This window comes from Rhododendron vialii, chromosome 10a (assembly GCF_030253575.1).
Source record: "Rhododendron vialii isolate Sample 1 chromosome 10a, ASM3025357v1".
NCBI lineage: Eukaryota > Viridiplantae > Streptophyta > Magnoliopsida > Ericales > Ericaceae > Rhododendron > Rhododendron vialii.
The window spans coordinates 39023372-39046803 of NC_080566.1; the positions used below are offsets into that span (position 1 = coordinate 39023372).

The following is a 23432-nucleotide window of genomic DNA, read 5'->3' on the forward strand; positions in this document are numbered from 1 at the left end:
GTTTTCTTTGCCAATCCAAAAGTGAAAATGATAAGAAATCCAGGTTCCAGCGCGAGTTGTTAATAATTAATTGGCACCATTCTCGTGTTGCGATTTGGTGTGGGATTAATGGATATTGAGACTGATACATGAATACTGAATTAATTTAATAGGGTTGCTTAACCTTGTGAATTAGTACTAGCTTGAATGGGGTCTGTTAGACAAAAATTTAATCATTTTGCATAATGTAATTTCAATCGCATGAAAAGAAAACACGCACGACGAGTTTTTGTTAAGTGGTTCGGACCCATTCAAGATATAACATGTCTCAAAATTACATTACATCGATTATAAAAATAAAATCTTTTGATTCAAACTATTCTTTGTCGTCTATCTATTTCCATGATATAGAGAAAGGGGGATTGAGCTTGATTTATTTTAGTTTAGGGATTGAACTTAGATTAGCTAGTAATCTAGGATGTCTACGTACCTGTAGTTTGGGATCAAATCAAACAGAGTTCATGTTTATGTGATTTCATTTTTAGCTGGCCTCTGTGACTCATTTAATAATTTGGGGAATGTTCAAGATTCATTTATAAAGTTAATTTTAGGATTTGCGGCATCACTGTAAATAGAGAGAACATCCCAACTATGTTGACACCCACTCTTTTTCTAATCACATGGCAGTCCTAAATCCTTTTAACTTGTTACTGCGCCCATTTGAGTGCGTGGCCTGCGTATTTGATTCGTCAAGTTCAAACTTGAAATGAGAGTAAGTTAAATCAAAATCAAGTCGTCCGTAGTTTTTGTTCCATATTTTTTTTTGTTGGTAAACATGTAAAGTTCACAAAATTTGTGACAGTGACCATGTCCATGTTAATGGGTTGCCTACGTATCCAATTCGTCAAGTCCAAAAAAGAATTGAGAGCAAGTTCAATATTGGAATCAAGTCAATGTAGTTCGATGTTTGAGAACGTTTTTTTGGATCACTAGAAATCGCTTTTGGGCAGTGGAATGGATTTTTTTTTTTCGAGATTAAATTCTTTAAATCTTAGATGAAAAATACATAATTTTCACCACGTATTGTGGGCTCCATCATGCATTTGTTGTAGAGATCTGAACCGTTCATATTGTAGGATCTGCAGTGTAGTGTATCCACGCAAAACATATGCTTGACTGAAAATCGATAGGTTTATCAAAAATTAAAATTTTCATTTATAAAATAGATGGCCATGGACAATGTAACTTTAAATAATCATATCGTCCATTTTACAAATCAAAATTTAATTTTTGATATATCTATCGATATCCGATGAAGCTAATTTTTTTCATGGATATACTACACTGCGAGTCCTACAATATGAACGGTTCAGATTAATGTAACAAATCTACGATGGTACCCACAAATTGAGGTGGTGGAACCTTGGGATTTTCCACTAAAGGTGAAAAGAATTTAATTTTTTTACATGTGATTAACAGTAATCACAGCTTAAATTTTGTCAAAGGAAAATTTAGACTTTTTGATCTGCAAGTCCAAACGTTTAATACTCCATTTACTCCAAACTTGGGGTCACAGATCAATTCTTTCACGACTACAATAATAGATAGATAAAGATGAAAGATCACGGTTTTAGTAAAGCGAATTGATTTTCACACATGTTTTTTTGATATTCATAGTACTCTCTTTTTTGTTTTTAATGTTGAAGGAATGTGTATTTTTTTTTTTGCTAAAAGACAAAAAATGGAGTGCGGATATAAAAAAATGAGTGTTAAAATCAATTCGCTTTAGTAAAAGCGTGATAAAAATTTGTAGGCTAAATTTGTAGTCGTAGTTGTAAAAAAATTGAGATAAAAAGTAGCGCTTAATAGTTTATCTCCTGATGCGCGGAAGAGAGCGAGATAAAAGACCTTGCTCTTGCGGTAAGATAAAATACTGAATGCTAAAAAAATGCTCACTCTTACCGTCTTACAGCGTGATAAAAGAGTGACTTGTGTGGCGAGGTAAAATACTGAAGTCTAAGAATATCTGTAGTGGACTAATCAAAATTGGACAATCAAAAGTTGTTATATCATCATTTGATTATCCATTTAAGGGGTTGTTAATATTAAAAAAAACAATTTTTGGAAAAAAAAAATATTTTGGGAATGATTTTCGCGCTCCAAAAAAAGCCTAGGGCACTCCCACCTTTTATACTCGTTAGACAAACTTCTTGAATTACCCTCTCAATCTAAAATTTTTTTCCGGAAAAGTTCCTTAAAGTATGTAAAAAAGTGGAGTGCCTTCCAGGGACGGAAAAATTTTAGATTGAAAGGGTAATAAGAGGTGTGTATTATAGCACTTCCACGAAACACAAGTCAGTTAGTATTTTTTCACCCACGTCCTCCCACCCGAAGGCAAGGTATAAAACAAAGTACTCCAACTGATTTCTCGCCACCCCACTTTTTAACCCTCCTCCTCACTTTTCCTCTTCCTCCACTCTGTTTTTTCCCCCACTCTTTAAACTCTCACCATTTCCGTCCTCATAAAAAACGAAATGCTGCCATCAATTTCTATGATGCCAAAAGGGAAAGATTGACATACAACCCGATGATAAGGTAAGTCTATCACCCTATTTTCGTCATGTATCTTCACTTTTTTTTCCCACAATCCTCTATTAATTAATGGTAAACTTTCAACCTTTTGTTCTCCAAATTTTGAAAGTAAGAGGCAATGTTCACCAACTACAAGAACTACACCAAATTACGCACGTGATTGCTCAATTTGTTAGAACGTTTGGTTTCACTTCTACATTCGCCACAAAAGGTTTAAAAAATTTATGTACTTTTCCTGACTCGGTTTTCCTAATATTCCCACGCTCCCTTTTCTAATAGTGTTTTCACATTTTGTCTCTAGATTTCGATTAAAATAATTAATTAGTTGGGTTCATAAGTGTTTCGTTTCAGTGCTCATTCACTGCTCAAAGATCCACCGCTTAAAGATCAGTCATAACATAAGTTTCATTCACATATCAATATGTTATGTTTGCTTAAGTCGAAATTTTTGCCATTTGGTTTCATATCTCATCTCCAGCCGCATCACAAATCCGAGGCCATATCCACCAGCCAAACAGGCTGTTCCTCCCTTCCGTCGACGCTAGTGAGTTCCTCTCGACTGCTGGCAGATCAGCAGAAAAAAACCCTAGGCGACGGCTCTCAGTACTCACGATTCCCCAAATTTCAAATATAGCTTACGTCAGAAATGGAGGAGAAAACCCTAGTCGATAAGAGTTTTCGTTTATTTTCCTGTAAAAAAATCACCCCCAAACATCCCCCTAAAACCCTCACCACCACCACCGCTCAAAACCCTAACCCTAACCCTAACCCTAACCCACCGTCCCCTTCTGAGCCGTCCATCGTGAGGGAGACAAATGCAACCCCCAACCCTAACCTCACCTCTTTCTCAGACCTGGGCCTGGCAGAATGGGCTGCTCAAACCTGCAAGGAACTGGGCATGAAGAAACCCACCCCAGTCCAATGCCGCTGCATTCCTCGTATCCTCGCCGGCCACAATGTTTTGGGCGTGGCCCAGACCGGCAGCGGCAAAACGGCGGCGTTTGCACTTCCGATACTCCACCGCCTCACTGTGGACCCGTACGGGGTTTTTGCGCTGGTTGTTACACCGACGCGTGAGCTGGCGTACCAGTTGGCTGAGCAATTTAGGGCTCTGGGCTCGTGCTTGAACCTGCGGTGTGCCGTGGTGGTTGGTGGGATGGATATAATTAACCAGGCTCAGACACTTATGGGGCGCCCCCATGTTGTTATTGCCACTCCTGGGAGGATTAAGGTTCTTATTGAGCAGAGTCCTGATATTGCTGCCGTATTCTCTAAAACTAAGGTAATCAACCCTAAACTATAGCACGACTGTTGGGGGTGGTAAATGAGCTGAGCACTAGCTTGTTCGAGCTTTTCGTTTGAAATGCTCTAGCTTTGTTTGTTTACTTAGCAAATTGAGCTTGAACGAGCTTTTAAGGAACAAATACAAGCTCTAACTCGGGTAGCTTGGTTCGTTTGGCTGCTCATTCTCGCATGAGTTTGCTTTTTCACACCATATAATGCATTTTTGCTATTTATTGTTTTATCTTTCTTTTCTTGGTTAACGGGAAAGAGACTCGGCATGCTAACATGTGCTCTATAAAATGGGATGGTTTGTTTGATTTTACAAGTCAGCAGTAAACCCCCAGAAATTTTGGATCAACTCCTCGCCTCTATCACTCGATGTTTTCAAGAATTTGCTAGTAACTAATGGTGATAAAATTGTATTCTCTAATAACATAAAAAAATAAAATTAATGGTATTCTAATAGTTTTTTTCTTCAGTCAGTTTTTCTCACATTTTGTTATTGATGGTCAGTTTCTAGTCTTGGATGAAGCAGATAGAGTTCTGGATGTTGGGTTTGAAGAGGAACTGAGAGTGGTCTTCCAATGCTTGCCGAAAAACCGACAAACGTTATTATTTTCTGCAACAATGACAAGTGACCTACAAACGCTGCTTGAGCTTCCTGCACACAAGGCCTACATCTATGAGGCATATGGAGGCTTCAAGACAGTTGAATCTCTTAAGCAGCAGTATGTTCTTACCCCCAAAAAAGTGAAGGATGTGTATCTACTACACATTTTGTCCAAAATGGAAGACATGGGTATTCGATCTGCCATAATTTTTGTTCAAACCACCAGGTACAGCTTGTGTTTTGTGTCTTTTTTGTCTCTCAATTTTTGACTAGCACGCAGATATTTGAAACATCAGAATACAAGGAATCAATGGATGATAGTGGCCTTTCTTCATCGGTACTTGTGAGAATTACCACTTCATCTTTTTACTGTTTAAGCAGGTGTTGTCACCATATAAGTTTGATGCTTGAAGAGCTTGAATTGGAAGCTGCTGCATTGCATTCATTAAAACCCCAGTTTCTACGGCTTGCTGCACTGAGTCGATTCAAATCTGGACAAATTCCTTTGCTAGTTGCAACAGATGTTGCCAGTCGTGGTTTGGATATTCCAACGGTTGATCTCGTTATCAATTATGATATCCCAAGGTTATAACTTCTAACAAAACCTTGTTTTTCTTGTGTGTGTGTCTGCTCATATACCTTTTCATAAAGTGTAGTGATGGTTTAACCACTGTAGATGCCCAAAGGACTATGTTCATCGTGTTGGGCGTACGGCAAGAGCAGGCAGAGGAGGGCTGGCTGTAAGCATTGTCACCCCGGTAAGATGTAAAACTACTGCTTTGTATGGTTTGGAAAAAATATACAAAATTGGCAGTACCAATTAGTATTCCATAATACTTGACTCTGGATAGAGTTGTGTAAAACTACTACTTTATATGGGTTGAAAGAAATATAAAAAACTTGGCAGTACCAATTAGTATTCCATAGTACTGGATACTGGACAGACTTGTGTAAAACTTCATCAGCTAAACTTAACTCCAGGGTCTGATAAAAAAAACTAAAAAAAAAGACTTAAGTCCAGGGTGCTTGACTATGTGTGAGAGCTAGTTTATTTGTGGGGAGATTGTGCCAGTAGTCTCTCTCTCTCTCTCTCAAACACAGACACGCTCTCAAACAATTTCGTGATACATCTGAGATGCTTTTATTTCTTGTAGAAACTTCTAGGGATTCAAAATTTTGCAATTCTTTGTTGGCAATTTGCTCACGTTGTTTATCATTTTGCAGGAAGATAGGCTTCTTCTTCATGAAATAGAAGCTATTGTTGGGAAAAAAATGGATGAATTGGAATGCAAAGAGAATGAGGTGCTTGAGGGTATCACAAAGGTAAGATTCTTTTGGGGTAGTTATTCAAACCTTTCAGCAAAGTTTACATTGAACGACTGGTTTTGTAGTGTTATTAATTTATTGGCGCAAGACTAATGTTTTGAATTGTTGTAAAAACAATGAGGGTGAAAAAAAAATCTAACCTTATGATTGAGTACTGACCGTCCCCATAAAGATTTGCGGTACAGAAATAGTGAAGCTTGTGTTACTGGGTTCTAAGCATATGTTTTTGGGATTTTGTAATGGTTGAGCCCTAAATGTTATGTGTTTGTTCTTAAAGGAAAATTGCTAGCCTTAGTTAACGAGTGCTTTGTCGAAATGTTCTGAAAGATAAATTGCTAGCCTAAGTTAACGAGTGCTGGGTTGAGAGGAATGGAGATGATCACATTTCTTTGGGCATGGATGTTGGCAATGTTGTTGAGGCTCAAACTTGCTGTCTATTTGGCGCTGAAAAATGATTGCTGGTCCCACTTGCTGTCCAGTTACGCTTCCATAAGAAATCTACCCACTTCATCTGAAAAAAAAAAAAAAAGGCCCCGTTCCGCTAAGGTCTTACTCCTTTTAAGTATTTATTTTCCGCTTTACGAGACATGTCATTTTCTCACAATACATCACCTGTAATTCAAAAAATAAGTACTTATTTCAGTTAGTAGAACAAATTACAAGAACCCACCCTAACTTGTGGGGACCTCGTTTTTTCTTGATTTTACATGCAATTCATAGGTTTTCAAGGCCAGACGAGTGGCGAATATGAAGATGCTGGATGATGGCTTTGAGGAGAGTGCCAAAGTACGACGAGAGCAGAAACTGAAGAAAAGGAGTAAAAAGAGAAAAAGGAAGAGCTCATGAATTATTGGGAGATTGAAATTTCCTTCTCCCTCTCGCGTCCTACATTTTCTGGTGCAGCTGCCAGGAATGACTGTGGTGACGAGGTCATAATTTATAGCCTGTTTTCTTAGGAAATGTTGGTATTGGTTATCGTAACTATTCTAGGGAAAATAATTACAAGGAATTTTGTACTGGTTTTGTAGATTAAGAACTCTGTTTGCATCTCTATTTATACCTGTTGGCTTCATGGGTCGGGGGTACCCAATGAAAGGGGAAATCTCTATTTATACCTGTTGTTTTCTCAGCAGCTGAAAACTTGTTCCCTGGAAAATGCTGTTATTTTAAACATTTAATTTTGTTGTGAAAACGTAGCGCTCTTATTCAATTTCACTGTTAACCCTTTATCTTCAAGTTGCAGTTTCATGTTTAGTTGACAGGTGTATCGTGGTGAGGGGGCCATGAAGTTGCAGTTTCAGGCATAAGATTTCATGTTGGAATCTCATTACTACAGCCATGACCACCAATACAACCTCCACTGATAGCACAGCCGTGGGTGGTGGTTCTCTAGCCCCAGCACATCACATTCCTTTCTCATCTGGTTGGTGGTGGATCGATTGATATAAAATCAGCCTGAGATGGGAGTTTACTTCCAACGTTAACTCATTTGCTTCAGAATACAATTACGCACCGTTAATTGTGATTGCTAGATAACCGATTGTGGGTTGTGGGGGGGGCACACGAAGGAGAACAAAAGCACCGTCTGTCATACTAGAGAAATTGCACCAATTATTTCACCAATTAGTTGTGGTTACAAGCCCGCATTACTAACCTCGGTCAAATGCTATTAGTTGAGCATTTATTCCCTCAGTGCCGGCCCCGATGAAGGCCGTTTTTCTCTTGGTCCGGGCCATGCATGCCCAGTTGTGGCATCCACCAACTTAGAAGATTGATAGTTTAAATTAGTGTAGTCCACACACTCTATTTCCATTACTCAAGTGGGATTTGGACTCCTTAGATTGGTCGGGCCTTGAGAAGCCGGTCTACTTCCTCAATGACCGCTTCAATATGTATTGTAGCCGAGCCTCTGGCTTTTTAGACCACAGGACGCTAAGATGGATCCATGTTCAAATGATGGCCAGGGATGAATGCAGGATTCGAATGTGGGTTGGGTGAACATTACAACAAGGTTTAAAACATAGGATAGGCAACATTAATTGGGCCAACACAAATTGCCACAATATTATTAACAAAATTATGATATATGTAGTTTCGATCAACTTATGACGATAAATATATGACCATAACTAATTACATGCATATAGTACAGTGCATCCATTAATTTTAAAAGCAAAATTTAGAAACAAGTGTTCCGTCTCTATATAAGAGTAAGAACTTAAAACTGCACTCAACGCTCTTTCATAATGTAAAATGTATTTGTAATGAAATCAATATTAAAGTGCCCAACAATTAATGCCTTCTCAATGTAATTGGGCATATTACTCGCAAGGAAATCATTCTCCATCCTATTCCTTATTTAGTTGATCAATTGCACTTCCCTTGTTTGTCTATTTGTCAGTCTGCCAGGAACTTTTCAAGCTTTGCCAAAGATTGCTTGCCTGCTTGAGTTACAGTTTGGTTATCCTCATGATTTTAGCTATTGTAAATTAACCTAGGATTAATTTGGTTTAGTATACTTCCTTCTTGGTCATGAACATTTGATAAAATCATCATGAGAGTGCTTATCAATAATCGAATCAGTTGTGGGAGCATCTTCATGTAGTATGTGCGACTCAAATGTTCTGTGTCATTACTTTTTGGCAAAAGTTGCCTAATTTTACTTCTTATGTGTATTGCATGGTCAGGTGCTAAACTTTGTATGATATTGGACCTTCTTGGCAGTTCTGTTTCTGTGACTGGCATTGATGTTGCAAGACATCGCTTAGCGGCTTGTAGAACTATGGTGCTGAAATACAGTCTTGGTGATCGTTGTCGTCTCTTTGTTGCTGATGGAACATTATTTTCCCTACTTCCGATCAGGGTCTTTCAGGTTCCAACTCAGGTATACATATCTACAGATGTTTAATTTTGGATTTTCTGATGTTTAATGTTTGATGTTTAATGTTTGATATTTCCTGGTCCTTCCCTTGTGGGGGGCCAGGGTTTGAGCGCCATCAGGGGCGTTTGTGATTCAGGGTTATGGACAACCTTTGGACCCCCTGTGGACTAACTTACTAAGTATCTCCTAACACCTGCTGATGTATACCACTTGGAAAAAAAAAAAGTTTGATTCTTTGATATACTTCATTTGGCTAACTCGTCATCTCCCTATTATGTATCATAATTCTTTCTACTAAACAGGTGAATATCCTTTGGATGAAATGGTGAACTTATACAAGGAGTGGACATCTAGGAGACCGCGGAAAGACAAGAAAAAGGCGGCTAAAGCAAGAGTAACCGTAGCTTCACAGTTAGCCTTGTCGACTCAAGATCCAGAGCTTATATATTATGGGAAGAATTCTGGAGTGGTTGGTCTCACTAGAAGTGAAATATATCAAATTTTCCGTGGTAATGATGTTTTGCGCTGTGGTTATGACAAGGTAATATATTTTGCCTTCATTTATTTTTCAGTTCTTGTTCTTTCTTAGATAATTTCACTTGCTGCTTATGAACTTCAGTAAGTAACATAGTTATAACATGTTCGGCATGTTTTCTTGGTGTTCTCTTTAGGGATGTTGCTCGTGTTTTGTTTTCAGCATCTTCATTTGGTCAGAAACTAACAACTCCTGGAACTTAATTTAGGTCCTCGTGGATGCAGAGTGCATGCATGATGGGTCAATTAAACACATCCAGAAATTTGAATATTGGGGCTGGAAAACTCTCCAACGTCGTGTATTGAATGCGGAAAGAACTGATAATTTGGCTGTCCTTCAGGTAGTTAGTTCTTCTTTTTATTACATTTTAGCTAAGTTTTGGTATCTTGTCTAATCAAAAGAGCAGCTTCTATTGAGACTATCATTAAAGGCACTCATGGGTACCAAAGAGTGAAATAGCCTTTACGATGTTAGGAACTATTAATATCAACATGAGCATTTAAAGGAACTCAAGCCCAAGCTCATCAATATGTAAATCTGATTGGGATTCTGGGACAATTGTTGTTTCAAGCCTGTATATTGTATGGAGTGGCTTTGAAAGCCCCCGATTAGTGCAGGTTTTGTTTATGTTCAGTAAGAGATTAAGTTCTTTCTTTTGATTCTTTGCTTTTTTCTTTTTTCTTTTTGAGAAGTAGTACGAAAGGAAAAACTGTGTAGGTTTCTCTTTTATTTATAATTAACTGCTCTCAACAGATGCCAGTCTGTACCTTTTGTAACGGTTCATACACATCACAGTTGCTCTTTCTGATTTTAAGGAGACATTGCTGCATTGCAGCCATTGCTAACCTTTACTCTGTTCCCCTTTGGCTTTTGGCTTGCATCCTCTTTCGTTTTTCTTCTTTATAACTTTCTGTATCACCAATATTTTTTGTCCTAATGCTGCAGTTACAGCTTCTAACCAATGGTTTTAGATTGCTCAAAATTGGGGGATATCTAGTCTATAGCACTTGCAGGTGTGTACGTGCTGCATTTGTTTTCTGTATCCTTTTCTTTCTGTTATTTGTTTATCTTCTTACATTTCTTTTGTTTTTTCCTTCATCGTTAAGAAAACTGGCATGTGTTTTGACTAGTTTTTCCCTTTTGGTGGAATAGTTTAACAGTTGCTCAGAATGAAGATGTAGTAGAGCAGTTTCTTCTTCAAAATGCTTCTGCTGGTAAGGGTACCTGTGCATCTAAATCTACCAGAAAGGCTTTTCTTGACTTCGTTTGTTTTTTGGAAATAATAATTGATTTAAGCCTGACATCCATGCCTGTAGAAGAATTCTTGTTTGATTCTACAACATAGTTAAAGGTTGAAACAAACTCTGGTTGGGCAATTGGTAGAATTCTTACAGTATGATAGGTCTAGAAAAACTTCCAGAAAACCCTTTTGTTTTTCTTGGTTGTCGATCTGCCTTAGATTGCTGGTATTAATCAGGTTTCAAAGGACTTCACCAAAAGAATGGATAAGTGAATTTCATGCATTGTGTAAATTGTTGTAACTTTGATATTGCCTGCTCATGACCTTTAGGTTCTTCCCTCCATCAAAACATTCAATAATGAACAGTTTGATCCTACCAAACCCTGAGCTTTCCTTTTGATTGAAGTGGTTGGAGGGTCCGTAAATTAGTCAGGTGGAAACAATCTCATGCTTCTAAGAGGCCCTCTGTTGGGGATTAAGTAACTTGGCATGCTTGATTTCACTTCTAGAAATGGATATTCATATGTGCATTCAGTTTAATTTGCATTTTTGAATGCCTCTACCTTTTGGCAGAGTTTTTGGAGATTGATGCAGCCAAAAATTGGCCTTGCAGAAGTGGACGGATACCAAAGACCCTGCGATTTGATCCCATGACTTCCAGAACTAGTGGCCTTTTTGTGGCAAAGTTTACAAAATTGGCCATTTTAGTTTAGGTTGGTATTGATTTATGACCCAAGCTTATAGCCAATAAACAATATATTCTACATGAACGTTTGATCACTCTGATTTGACGTAAACATTCTTTCGCACGTTTTAATCTTATAAGAGCTTCTTTAGCAGATACCTCAATTTTTTCGTCGAAAGTGTACTTTGCTACCTCACTTTGCAATTTAAAAAATGAGTTTTTATGGTGCACTCTAGCAGACTCTTCAAATTTTGTTGTCAAAAGTGTACTTTGCTGCCTTTTTTTTTTTTTTTTTTTGTATTTTGTATTTTGTATTTTGCTATCTTCATTATGTACTTCAGCAGATTCTTCAAATACCAAATCACCTTTTGTATTAGGTTTTGGTGTTTGAGGAATGCTCTACTCATATGTGGAATTTGAAGAGAGGGAAAAATAATTTCAAAGACGAGTTAGTGTTTGAAGGGTCTGTTGGAGCGCTTAAAACATTGCATGACCTTCTCTCTTCTTCTTCTTTTTTTTTTTGATTTTTGATGTTTAAGTGGTCTGCTGGAGATGCTCTAACTGAAAAGGCACACGTGATCCTCGCTTTTTTAACCTTTCTCTCCCTTCTCCTCTCTTAGAAGTTAGAACCATCTATATGTAAGCAAAGCAAATATTTGATGCAATGCTTGAAAGGCATTTGGTGAAATCTGTTATATCTAACATTTGAAAGGGCTGGTTGTTGGTTGCAATTTTGGGTTGAGAGGACGTCTAATGAAAACACAATACAGTTCACTGCTTACTGGACTTGTATTCCTCACAGGGTATTACTGCCATTTGTCAAGATGCTTCGGCATTCAAGACGTACTGAATTCCAGTCCAGATCTCATCCGCTTCTACATCAGGTAATATTGGACCATGTACAAGGATTTCTCAGGCAGCAGCAAAGCATGTGTAGTGTCATTTATCTCAAGTAGATGAGCAGATAGTTTTCTGTATGGGTTTTGATTGATTACAACTATTACAGACCAGATTGACTGTACAATCTTCTGTAATTTTGTGATAGCTTTTTCGCCAAGAGAAGTAGTGACATGCAATTCTTAACGAGGTTGTTCTGTTGTGTTGGTTACGTTCTGTTGTGTTGGTTATGAAAGAGCTAAAGTTCTGTGAAGTATGAAATTCCATTGAGCACATGATGTACAGAACCTACTTGAACAGTTGTTTGAATAGAAACTGTTTATTTAATATGGAAGGATGTGTTATCATGGGAGAAATACTGAAAAAAAGGAGAGATCGGAAACTAGCAGAGAAGCATGCCAAATCCTGCAAACATAAATGTGAGAAGAGGAGATGAACGATGGATGTAATTCCGGTAATTTCTACATAAATTTTTTGCATAATACTAATAGTTTGGCTTGTTTAGTTCATATCTTTCAACCAAATCTTTGGATACATTTCATGCTCTACGACTCAACCTATCATTAGTAGTCATGAACAGATCTCTGTCTCTGATGCTTCTGATGTTCCCTGAAAGATTCGATGAATCGCTCTGCTCCCTCATTCACTTCAAACGTACTTAAGCATTCCTTTCCACCCTCATCCATTCTTCGTTCAACTGCAGGCGTCTCAATGTCACCCACACTTCCATTCTCAGACTGGGACTCAACGTCATGATCAGAAACCACACCATATGATTCAGGTTTAACCATGGCATCTCCTTTTACCTCTCCGCCAATATTTGTTAGCCTTCTTTCAAGTTCCTCGTGTTGGCGGTGGTTATAATTGCACGGACACTCGTATAGACTGTTTACGGAGGCATATGTAGTGTCTGGAAAACTTTTGTTATGGGAGGGAGAGTAAGTCGAGCCGAGCAAATCGGCCAATATTTGTTAGCCTTCTTTCAAGTTCCTCGTGTTGGCGGTGGTTATAATTGCATGGACACTCGTATAGACTGTTTACGGAGGCATATGTAGTGTCTGGAAAACTTTTGTTATGGGAGGGAGAGCAAGTCGAGCCGAGCAAATCGGCAATGCGACGAGGGGTTTTCTTGAAGGCTCTGGTGAACTTTGCAAAGCTCTTGGACACCTTGTTATGGCACTGAAACTTCTTTCCTAGAGGAGGAGATGACATAATTGATAATGGAGTGTGTTATATCTATGAATCTTCTGTATGTTCTTGTGGGGTCTTTTCTGGTTATATAGAGCTAGCTAGGGTTTCCCTTCAAAAGGAAAACATTATTTCTCCCTCCCCGTTGTGGCAATCCTAAACTTCGTGGATATGTTTCTTCTTTTTCCTTTTTTAGCATGTTGTGAGCTTTTTAGTTTTTACCATGTAAATCTCTCTCAATTCTTCAATGTTGCATACTCAACCAGAAATTTCAGAGTACTTTTTCATGGAAAGAATTGCCAATTTGGTGAAGTTGTATCTTCGATATTCCCGATACTATCTTAGAATACACGTTTTCGTTCCTATTTTATCGGATGTCCCCGAAGGGACATGTATGGAAGTTTTGTGTACTAGGAAGTTTATCTTTCTAATCAATGTGATATTGTCAATGCAATAGGAAGGAGGATCGTAGGATATCTTCTCATATTCAATGTGAATAACTGCCAAACAGTTTCCTTTTCAAAACACTCTCATCGTTTTGTAACTTGCAAACCCTAACGGATGCAGGAATGTGATCATGGTGAACTCAATGCCATAAACGCTCAAATGCTCCTTTAAATTGATCCAACATTTTTTGACAACTCATGTACTTAGGTCAGTTTACGCGCAGTTCGACTAATTCTGGAGCTCATTTCTCTACCGCCCGCTTGCAGGGAACCCAATTATAGTTGGAGCAAAGCTCCGTATGAACTTCACACTTGCCCCAAAGGAAGAGAGGTTTCGACGCGAGACCTCAGAGCAAGTCAAAATTTGGCACCAAAAAAAGTGTTTTATTTTTTTGGGTCAAATTTTGGCACTGCCTCCCCAGTGGTTGGTTCTAGAAAAACAGTGCTCAACACTCGGAACAACGACCCACCTGTTCCGGCGAACAGAACTGTGGTGTACTCTTTCCCGCTGGAGCGAAAGGAATAAAACAGAACAGAAATGTAAGAGTCTTAAGAATTATGGAATCAGAGGCACCAACTTATAGCCATTCGCAAACTATCAATTCTGCCCAAGAACTGATGCCATCACTACAGCACTTGATTGGAAAACATGGAACATTTTATGGACTCGTAACTCTTCCGACTAAATGACATGGAAGCTATGGAAACCTTTCTTTGCTCATTAAAAAAACCCCGACATAGATGATGGAAGGTCGGTCTCAGACAAACCATAAGTCTGTACTTTCCAACTTCTTGTAATTCCAGAATATCCTGGAGGCCTACTTCACACAACTCAAGTCCAAACCATTTACGGTTCTGGGGCATAAAATAAGGCAACCTAGGCCTTCGGCCCAAGTCCAATTTGGGCTGGCGGGCGGCAGTGCGAGTATAGTTGGTGGGTTGAAGCCCAAAGCCCACGAAGCGCCCGAGCTCCCTTCCCCCAAAGCGTTCATTCTTTCAACCCTTTAGGCAACACTTGGAAGTTGTCTCCTCATCAAAGTACACAACTTTGAGCAACGTGGGATGAAGTGTGAAAACAAACTTTCCACACTCCAAACACACCCATTTTGAGAGACAACTTCTCTATTAGATTGTTAACCAGCCGTAGAGGGGCAACTTTATTATTTATACCTTCAACACGCTCCTTCACGTGTAACTAGGCTCTCTTCCATAAGCGGCTAAACACGTGTAAATATTTTAACATTAGGTAGGCAGTAAGGTTCGAACACAGAATCTATTGCCCGCTCTGATATCATATTAGATTGTAAACCACCAACTCATCTAAAAGTTTAAGCTGTTAAAGAGAATGACAACTTTATTATTTATACTTTTAACATTCTCAGAGAAGGACAACTTTATTATTTATACTTTTAACATTCTCATATTCATCTCTCAATGAAATTTGTACATTCTTTCATCGGTTTAAACCCCTTACTTAATAGTATCTAAACCCACCTGAACCCACTTTCCACTTCACGCATAGTAGGGTTCTACTTTGATTTTGGGGTGAAAATTTCAAAACCTCTTCAAACAATTCCATTTTCCAACAAGAATAAATCAAACTGGACACCTATATTGCCATGTCGCTATGTCCTCGACAGAAGAATAAGACGAATGTGATGCTTTGACACATACTCACACTTGACAATCGCATCCGAGTCAAGGTAACATAGTAAAAAGAAAATGCCATTCTATTCGAGCTTGTGATTGGCTCGATTTTTGCATTGGTCCAAGTACATAGCTTTCTCATTTGGGCGTGTCTTGAAGAGTTGAAATGCTGAGCACCACCTAAAATGGGGGGAGGTGTCTTATCTCCTCGAGGAAAAAGATGGTTTGATTCTCCCTTTCTTATTTCGTGGTTGGTCGGTTCCCCTTTCCCTTCACAAATTGGTTAAAGAATCAAAAACCCATAATGGCCTAACTAGCATATGCTCACCTTACAAGTCTTAATTGGGAGTTGATATGTGTCATTCGGTTTTGGCTTCTTGAGCTTTATTTCCCTTCATAATAGCATTTTTGTCTGCAGTTCCCTGTACACAACTACTTGTATTATTGCCAAATCAGAATTGTTCCAACCGCCATGTGTAGTGTCAACTTTACAGCAAAATATGCCTCAAGTCCCACCACAATGACTTATCTGATGTCCATTATTTCTGATAATAACCACCTCTTTTATGATAATTTAGGTGTCCGGATCAGTTTACGCGCACCTTGACTAATTCCGGGGGTCCAATTTCATTGCCAACTTGCGAGGAGCCAGATTAAAGCTGAAACAAAGCTCCTTATGGGTTGGCCGGCCCCAAAGGAGTTGATAATAACAACCTCTTCTTAGGACTCGATTAAGAAAGACTTATCCCACAAATTATAGGGAGGGTTGATCGCTATGAAATTGTAGACAGATATAGGCTGCTTTTGATGTTCTGAATCTCGGTTAATTGAATCTCTCACACTCGGGGTATTATTTCCCGACGTTGTGTATATGAGCGTATTCAAACTGCGGTACAAAGAGAGAGTTGTGGTGTTATTGTGGATTCAACCTGGTGCTTATCTAGAATAGAAATGCGCAAAATGGTCGAAGTGTGAAATGATGATCAGTTATTGCTTATGGATTATTCTAACCTTCGTCCAAAGGGTGTAGGATAATAAGTAAAAAGTGCATTGATATCCGGAAAAAGGTGTATTGATATTTGTGAAAGTGTATTAATATCCGTGAGATATGTATTGGTATTCGAACTTGTTTGAAATTATGTGCATATTATCCTCCGCCTAGTGAGCAGAGGTTAGCAAAACCGATTACAAATTAGACACGTATATGTGATCATTCCGGTGGGAAAATGACCTTTGACAAGAATGGAGGCAACGCTTCCAACCATGTAACCTTGTATAAGCAAGCATGCATGTTCACATAAGTCGAAAATCTGCACATAAAACTAATGGAGTCCTCTTTTTGACTATACAGGCTCTGTTTACAACTGGTTTTCTGGAATCTGAAAAATGGGAAATACTATAATACACCTCTTATTTGAGTGTATCATATGGCACCCCTAAAATGTTATGAATTGTAGAGAAAATATTACGAATAATATTGCTAAAAAGTTAAGATTCGTATAAAAGTTACAAGATACACCAAAATGTTATGAATCATAATAAAAATGTTATGAATCATACTAATAAAAATGTTACGAATTGTACTGCTGAAAGGTTATGAATTCTAGAACAAAAGTTACGAAATACACTAAAATGTCATGAATGAATCATAAAATAGGTACAATATGGTATACGTTTTTAAGGGATGTGTATTGTAGACTTTCATATGCTCTGATGATATCTCTGTTCCTGGCCTCTTTGAGCAGCTTTCTTCTTTTGAATCTCTTCTTCTGTCTGTATATTTGAGATTAACTTTGTGAAATAGTTTAGTTCAAAACACTGTTGCGAAGTGGGTATTCTTTAGATTGGTTTGGTTTGGCTCCAATTGAAGATCGATTCATTTCTGGTTTTGAGAAGAACTGGAATTGATCTGTTTGAATCTGGTTTTGAGAAGAACTGGAATTGATCGGTTCTGTTTAGCTCGGTTCGGTTCTGCTCAAAAGACCGATCCATTCGGGTACGAGAATTGATCAGTTCTGTTTGGTTCGTAGTAGTACTAGCATGTGAACTTCTTCAACTGCTTTAACCACCTTATTATTCTACTTTTTGAATTAGTTTTTCTTTCAATTGCAGACAAACTGCAGAGCTTGAGATTCCCTCAAAGTGGGCATCGTCTCCCACCAAGATTCACCTTCAAAGCATTCACTTTTCCCTTTACTTAAAGCTTATCAGAAAGTCTAGGCGAAAGCTTATGGGCCAAGAATAACGCCACAAAGATGTTTCTTTCACTACAGCTTAATTTTGTTCTCGTTAATTACATTATTCAAATCAGTATTGTTAGAATAGTTAGATCAGTATTTTGAAAGAGAAGTACTCCTGATCTTCTTTTGCCTGGTAGGCTGGTATCTTAGTTCACTTTTGTTAGAATAATTAGATTAGTATCTTGAAAGAGAAGTACTCCTGATCTTTTTTCGCCTGGTATCTTAGCACATTTTTGTTAGAATAGTTAGATTAATATCTTGAAAGAGAAGTATTCATGATCTTCTTTCGCTTCGTACCTTGGTGCACTTTTGATGGTGCACTTTTGATGTCGTTAGGACAAAAGCCTCTTGACGAGGAGGACACATGTTAGAAGTAACTGCTGCATACTTTTCCCAATTGAAGATGATGTCGTAGTTTTGATGCCGTATTCGTACTGCACCACATGGGTATTCAGTATTTTGTGTACTTTAACCCCCTTTCTTTCTTTAATGTGAAAAAGATAAAGCCATTTACTCCAATTCAATAAAACAAACACCTCTATGTACAGATAATAATTGGAGCATATAAACATAGAACATGGCTTTACAACTTGGATTTTTGTCAGCTTTCGTAACTTTCAGCAAATACCAAAATCTCCACCGTAGCTGTTTTTGTTGGGCAAGTTGGATCGGATCTTCTGTAGCAAATACCAAAAACTCCGTTGTAGCTGTTTTTGTTTTGTTCTGTTGGGCAAGTTGGATATGATATCTTTAGTAAAGATTTGGCTTGTGAGAATTGTTTGAGGGTTTCAATGGGAAGGCGACGCCAAATAGATTGTTGGGCTTCGCATTTTTTGCGTCAGGAAAAGTGAGAGAGGCTACAATTGTCGTAGGAATGAGAGAGAGATTGAAATAGTGGTGACAATCAATGCAAATAGAAGAAGAGCACAATGTGGTTGTTTTCTGGTCGAGCCTCCGGTGGCCAAATTTGCTAACCACGATGGTGACCCGTTTGACAACAATGTTGTCTCGGCTGATCCTGGTTCCGAATCTGTTGTAGGCGTTGATTTTGCCGAGTCTTTTGATGCTTTTTTGCTGCAATCACCAAACAAATTGGCCAAAATCAAAATGAATAGTTTTTTTATGGAGCAATAAAATTTTAGGGTAAACTACACTTTAGTCCCTATAGTTTTACCCTAATTGTACTTCAATCTTAAAGCTTCGATATCTCAAACTTGGTCCTTAAACTATGACATTTATGAAGGTGTCATATTTGGAAATTTTTTTGAATGCCCCTGGGCCCCACCACATGGTGCCCACACTCTTCCTCCACCACATATTTGTGCGGTCCCAACTACAAAGTGTGTGAAGTCCACATAAATGTATGGTAGAGAGAGTTTGGGGCCCCGCGTGTTACTAAATTATGAGATGAGTATATAAAGGCATAATACCCTAACACATGCACAAAATCAAAATAGTTTAAGTACTAGAGATTTTTTTTATAACCAGGTGTCCGAGCCAACTAACACACACCTCAACTATTACTGGGAGACCATTATGAGTTAGAGTCGTATATGGCTAAATAAACTTACCTTGAAACGGATGGACAGAATGTGATACTATAATCAGCAGCCGTACATGTAAACGTACTCGTAGCATCATCGTAAGCGTAGCTATACGACCTCGGACACGCTGACTTAAACATCTGCGAATACACCGACGGCGTACACGCCGTAGGTGAATTGTACGCGCCGCTGCAACAATACTCCGGAGTCCCAAACGCCTCACAAGCACTCCTGCACGCGTCGCCGTCTGCCGCCCGGAGCTCCTTCGGGCAGTTCCGGTTCAAGTCCACGACACAACCCGTGGGCGCGCACGCACCTGACCCGCCACTCACCTCAACGATCATGGGCAAATTATACCCGTCGACGAGGCTGACGTCATAGAAGTCCATGGTACCCGACCCAAGAGTGAACTCGGCGAGGGTCGCTGGCGGGGTGGCTCCGGCTCCGTTGCACTCGACTTGGCCGGAACCGCAGTCCGCGGTGGCGCATGACCCGTGACCCGACCCGTCGAAGTTGCAGCCGGTTCTGCCCCAGAACCGACCCGACCAGCCAGTTGGTGCTTGGTAGGATTTCGAGCTGCCCTTGGTTAGTTCAAATCCTGTGGTGTCTAGTGTTGGGGTACCGAGAATTCCAGGCCATACGGTGAAGTCACACTTGTTCACAAATGTAAAAGTTGCAGCTGAAACACCTGTTACAAACACCAACACAGAAATACACGGATAAGTCATTATTAGTAATTTGTTTGGTAATTCAAGGTGTCTCGGACTAACTTACGTTTTATCTACTAATGCCTACAGCCCTTTTCATAGCTATTTCACATATACTGGTAGAGTGGTTTCAATAAGTGGTCTTAATAGTTACTGACAATGAAAATATGAAAATCGAACCTGAAACCTTAGGAGAGGGAAAAAACCCTAAGGGTCCATTTGATTAGCGAGAAAAATATAATGAAAAGTGAAAATGAGAGAGTGAAGTAAAAGAAAAGAAAAGGAATTTTTTTTTTCCGCATTTGTTTGATTAGGATGAAAATTTTACAAGAAAATAAAGAAGTGAGAGTAATTGTTGTTGATTCTCACCAGAAAATAAAATTTTTCTACACTTTTTGTATAAAAAAGGAAGCAATTTCTGTATCTTCAGAGGTTGTATAGGAAAGTTTGTTTTCTATCACTTTTTAAGATATTTTTGCATAGTGAACATCATAAAAGTACTTGGCGCTCTGGTTGATTGGTGGTTGGGAGCGAGCGGTGCGTTGCTTTTTCTGGGTTTAGACTCAGATCGGCAATAGTGGGGGTCTGTGGTGCTGGGCTTTTGGACGGCGGCTCTGGGTAGCGGTGGTGGCCAAAGTTTGTGTTGGGTTGCAGCTTTCAGTGGCTATTTGGGGAGGCGGTGTTTTGATGGGGGCTGGGTTGTGGGGGTGGTTGCTTAGGGTTAGGGATTTTTTTTTTTGCAGGTGGGGTCTGATGGCAGTTGGTGGTGTTGGGGGTTTGGATCATAGGAGCCGTTTTTGGCAGTAGCATGGGGAAATTTTGGAGGGCAGCATGGGAGATTTTTGGTCCGTAGCAGGTGTGGCGCAGATTGTTCATAGTGGTGGTGTCTCATTCAGCGGTGGTGTTGGTTGGATGTGAGGTGTTTGTGGCTGGCTAGGGGCGTTTTTGAGATCGGCAACATACGGCGGATTCATGGCGGTCTGCACGACAGTGGCGGCGTTTCAATTCCCAATCGTTGGAGGTTTCCGGCGGGGTGGTAGTTTGGGTAGTGGGGTTTTAGTTTTTAGGTGTTTAGGACTTTGGTTGGTCTCAAACCAGTGATTGGGTCTCGGATAGTGTTGGAGATTAAGTAATTTTAATTTCCTTTTTGTCCATATCCTTTTAATCTTTGTAATTTTGCAGAGATTTATAAAAAAAATTTGCCGATAAAAAAAAAAGTACTAGTATTTCCCCCCTCTTTTTTGCACTTTTTACTATCATCTCGCTAATCAAACGGACACTAAATCTAAGACCACCGTGCCAACCCCACGGGTAGAGTCATTATTATAATTATTGTCCCATTAACAATAATGTGAGCAATTGGCTAATTAATGAATCACTGGAACAACAGCTGCTTGCCTTGTTCAGCCACTAAAGCACGAGAGATGTAGATGTGAATTTAAAAGAGCAGCAAAATAGAAAACAGTCCCTTTAATCGCGGGGAGGAGGGGAAAAAAAGAAGAAGCCCGCAAGGTTTTTATTGTTGTTGTTGTTAAGATGTTCCGTAGTAGTTTACGCGCACATCACATTAATTTCTACTGCTATTCCTATCATCATTTTCACATGTTTACGCGCATTTTGAACTATTTTCTACCGCTATTCCAATCATCGTTTTCACATGCTCATGGGTAAAGTCGCTATTCGATCCTATCACCATTTCCACATGCTTACCCGCACCTCGGACTACTACTTTATGTCGCTATTCCAAATCACCATTTTCACATGCTCATGGTGAAGTGGGATCGAGGGCCCTATGAGTTGCTGAGAAGAGAAAAGTCAAGACCTACCAAGCCAACTTTTTCGAGTTAAAAGGCTTGAAGTTCCTCACCACAATTCACCATCTTGCATGGGTAACAACGGCAAAAGCTAAAATGATCCAATGAAATTTACTAGTATATCTTTTCATTTTCTCACGATTCCTTACTATTTTCCATCTATTTTCATCCACAGATTCTAGTTGCAGTTGAATTCAGGAATATATTGATGTTTACCTCTGGAAAAGAAGAGCATCGCAAGGCTCAGAATCATGTCACAAAGGAGACCCATGGAAATTCTTCTGCTCCTTGATTGATGAAAAAGAATGATTCAATAATGGTGTGATTTGGGTACCTGCACTTTCTATCCAGAGAATAATTCTGGTAAATAGAAATTAAGCTAATGGTGAAACGGAGAAGATGATGATGAAGAAGAAAGAGAGCAGTAGCCGAGACAGGGCGTTTTCCCTTGGTAGATGGCTGTGAGAGAGGACGAGTGCAAAAACAGCTGCGGCTTACTACCCATAAAACTTCTCTCTCTCTCTCTCTCTCTCTCTCTCTCTCTCTCTCTCTGTGAATTTATTGGATGGAGGAGGAAGGAGCCAAGGAGGGGGTGGAGTAGTGGTGGGAGGTTTTGAGTATGGTATAATGCTCCTATTTATAGACCACGGCCAAAAAAGAAAAAAAGAGGTCCTCATGAATGTTGCTGAGTCACTTACCAATTGATTTTGAGCTTAGTGGGAGTAATTGTCAATATTTTTCAGTGATCTTCTTTTCTCTTCTCTTGCCAATAAATAAATAAATATAATGAGCTCGTTTTTTTTTCTTTTCCTAAAAATTTTCAATGGGTAGGACGTGGCAAAAGTACATTAATTTATGTTGTGGTAATTGACAAACGTCTTGCATGCATGCAATGCAACCAAATTAACCTCATTTTAAACTCCTTACACCTTCATAAAAAAAAAAAATTTGTAATGACTTATAGGTCCCGTTCCCCTAATATAAATAAATTTTCATAGAGTAAGTGTTTATTTTTTAAATTAAAAGTGATGTATTGTGTGAGAATGATTTATCTTGTAAAACGAAAAATAAGTACTTACAAAATAAGAATCTTAGCGGAATGAGAACTCATTAAAGAAAGTCTACGAGGTTTACCCATTTTAGAGATGACCAAAAAAAATATAATAGATAATAGACAATAAGAAAAAGACTAACAAAATAAAAATAAACCAAACAACTAAAGTTTAGAATCATAGAGAATCACCACGATTTTTGCACCTTATTTTTGTATTCATGCGTTTTAAAATTCTTTTAATGTTTAACATTACACAGCATGAGTTTTAGATTTTATAGCGCATTTAATATGGAGTGGTAAATTATTTAGAGAAAATGATTCTCACGCTCCATTTTTTTGATAAATACATTCTACTTCTTGTCTTTTAGTGCAAAACTGACACATAAAAGTTTCACTTATGAATTAAAAATAGAATGCATTTATCAAAAAAAAAGAAGAAGAAGAGGGAAAATCACTATTTATTATTTAACATAGAATATACATTTTTGAATTCTATTTTAATAGTGAATTGTTGGGAAGATTAATTAAAGCGCGTGGGCTTTACTTACCAGCATGACGGGGCGTAAAAGAATCAGCAGAGACAATTCGCAGAGAACCACGCAGAGACAAACGCGTTTGGCTTCATTTCGGGTTCCAAAAAAATCTAAAAAAATGTCCATAAATTTTTGAATATTATTTTATGGGGCCCTGTAAAAAATCAATTCCAGTGGATATCGGTAAGTATTATTTTTTGATTCGTAGGGGCGAAACTGCTCAGTTCGCC

General features: G+C 38.7%; 3 protein-coding genes across 7 annotated transcripts; 2 read left to right on the top strand and 1 right to left on the bottom strand.

The window, feature by feature from the left end:
* The first annotated feature begins 2912 nt into the window (after positions 1 to 2912).
* Positions 2913 to 6983, top strand: LOC131304871 (DEAD-box ATP-dependent RNA helicase 36-like). Its single transcript, XM_058332320.1, has 6 exons — positions 2913 to 3853; positions 4369 to 4691; positions 4847 to 5050; positions 5142 to 5223; positions 5690 to 5788; positions 6512 to 6983. The coding sequence occupies exons 1-6, from the start codon at positions 3218 to 3220 to the stop codon at positions 6635 to 6637; spliced, it is 1470 nt and encodes a 489-aa protein (XP_058188303.1). The 5' UTR covers positions 2913 to 3217; the 3' UTR covers positions 6638 to 6983.
* Positions 6984 to 7427: 444 nt separating this feature from the next.
* Positions 7428 to 13532, top strand: LOC131304872 (uncharacterized). Of its 5 annotated transcripts, none has more exons than XR_009192496.1 (8): positions 7428 to 8675; positions 8975 to 9213; positions 9416 to 9547; positions 10153 to 10220; positions 10360 to 10421; positions 11021 to 12232; positions 12266 to 12483; positions 12733 to 13532. XR_009192496.1 is itself a non-coding variant. In XM_058332321.1 (7 exons), exons 2-6 carry the CDS (start codon positions 8995 to 8997, stop codon positions 11158 to 11160), a joined length of 621 nt encoding a protein of 206 aa, XP_058188304.1. In that variant the 5' UTR covers positions 7428 to 8675; positions 8975 to 8994; the 3' UTR covers positions 11935 to 13394. The 5 variants fall into 5 exon arrangements, 1 of the variants encoding a protein (XP_058188304.1); XR_009192497.1 differs by lacking the exon at positions 12266 to 12483 and having other exon boundaries at positions 11021 to 11160; positions 11935 to 12016; XR_009192495.1 differs by having other exon boundaries at positions 12266 to 13532.
* Positions 13533 to 18015: 4483 nt separating this feature from the next.
* On the bottom strand, positions 18016 to 22225 carry LOC131304301 (thaumatin-like protein 1). The gene is made up of 3 exons (XM_058331503.1): positions 21832 to 22225; positions 19122 to 19782; positions 18016 to 18624 (listed from the first exon to the last, which is right to left on the bottom strand). The coding sequence occupies exons 1-3, from the start codon at positions 21884 to 21886 to the stop codon at positions 18408 to 18410; spliced, it is 933 nt and encodes a 310-aa protein (XP_058187486.1). The 5' UTR covers positions 21887 to 22225; the 3' UTR covers positions 18016 to 18407.
* Between the last annotated feature and the right edge of the window lie 1207 nt (positions 22226 to 23432).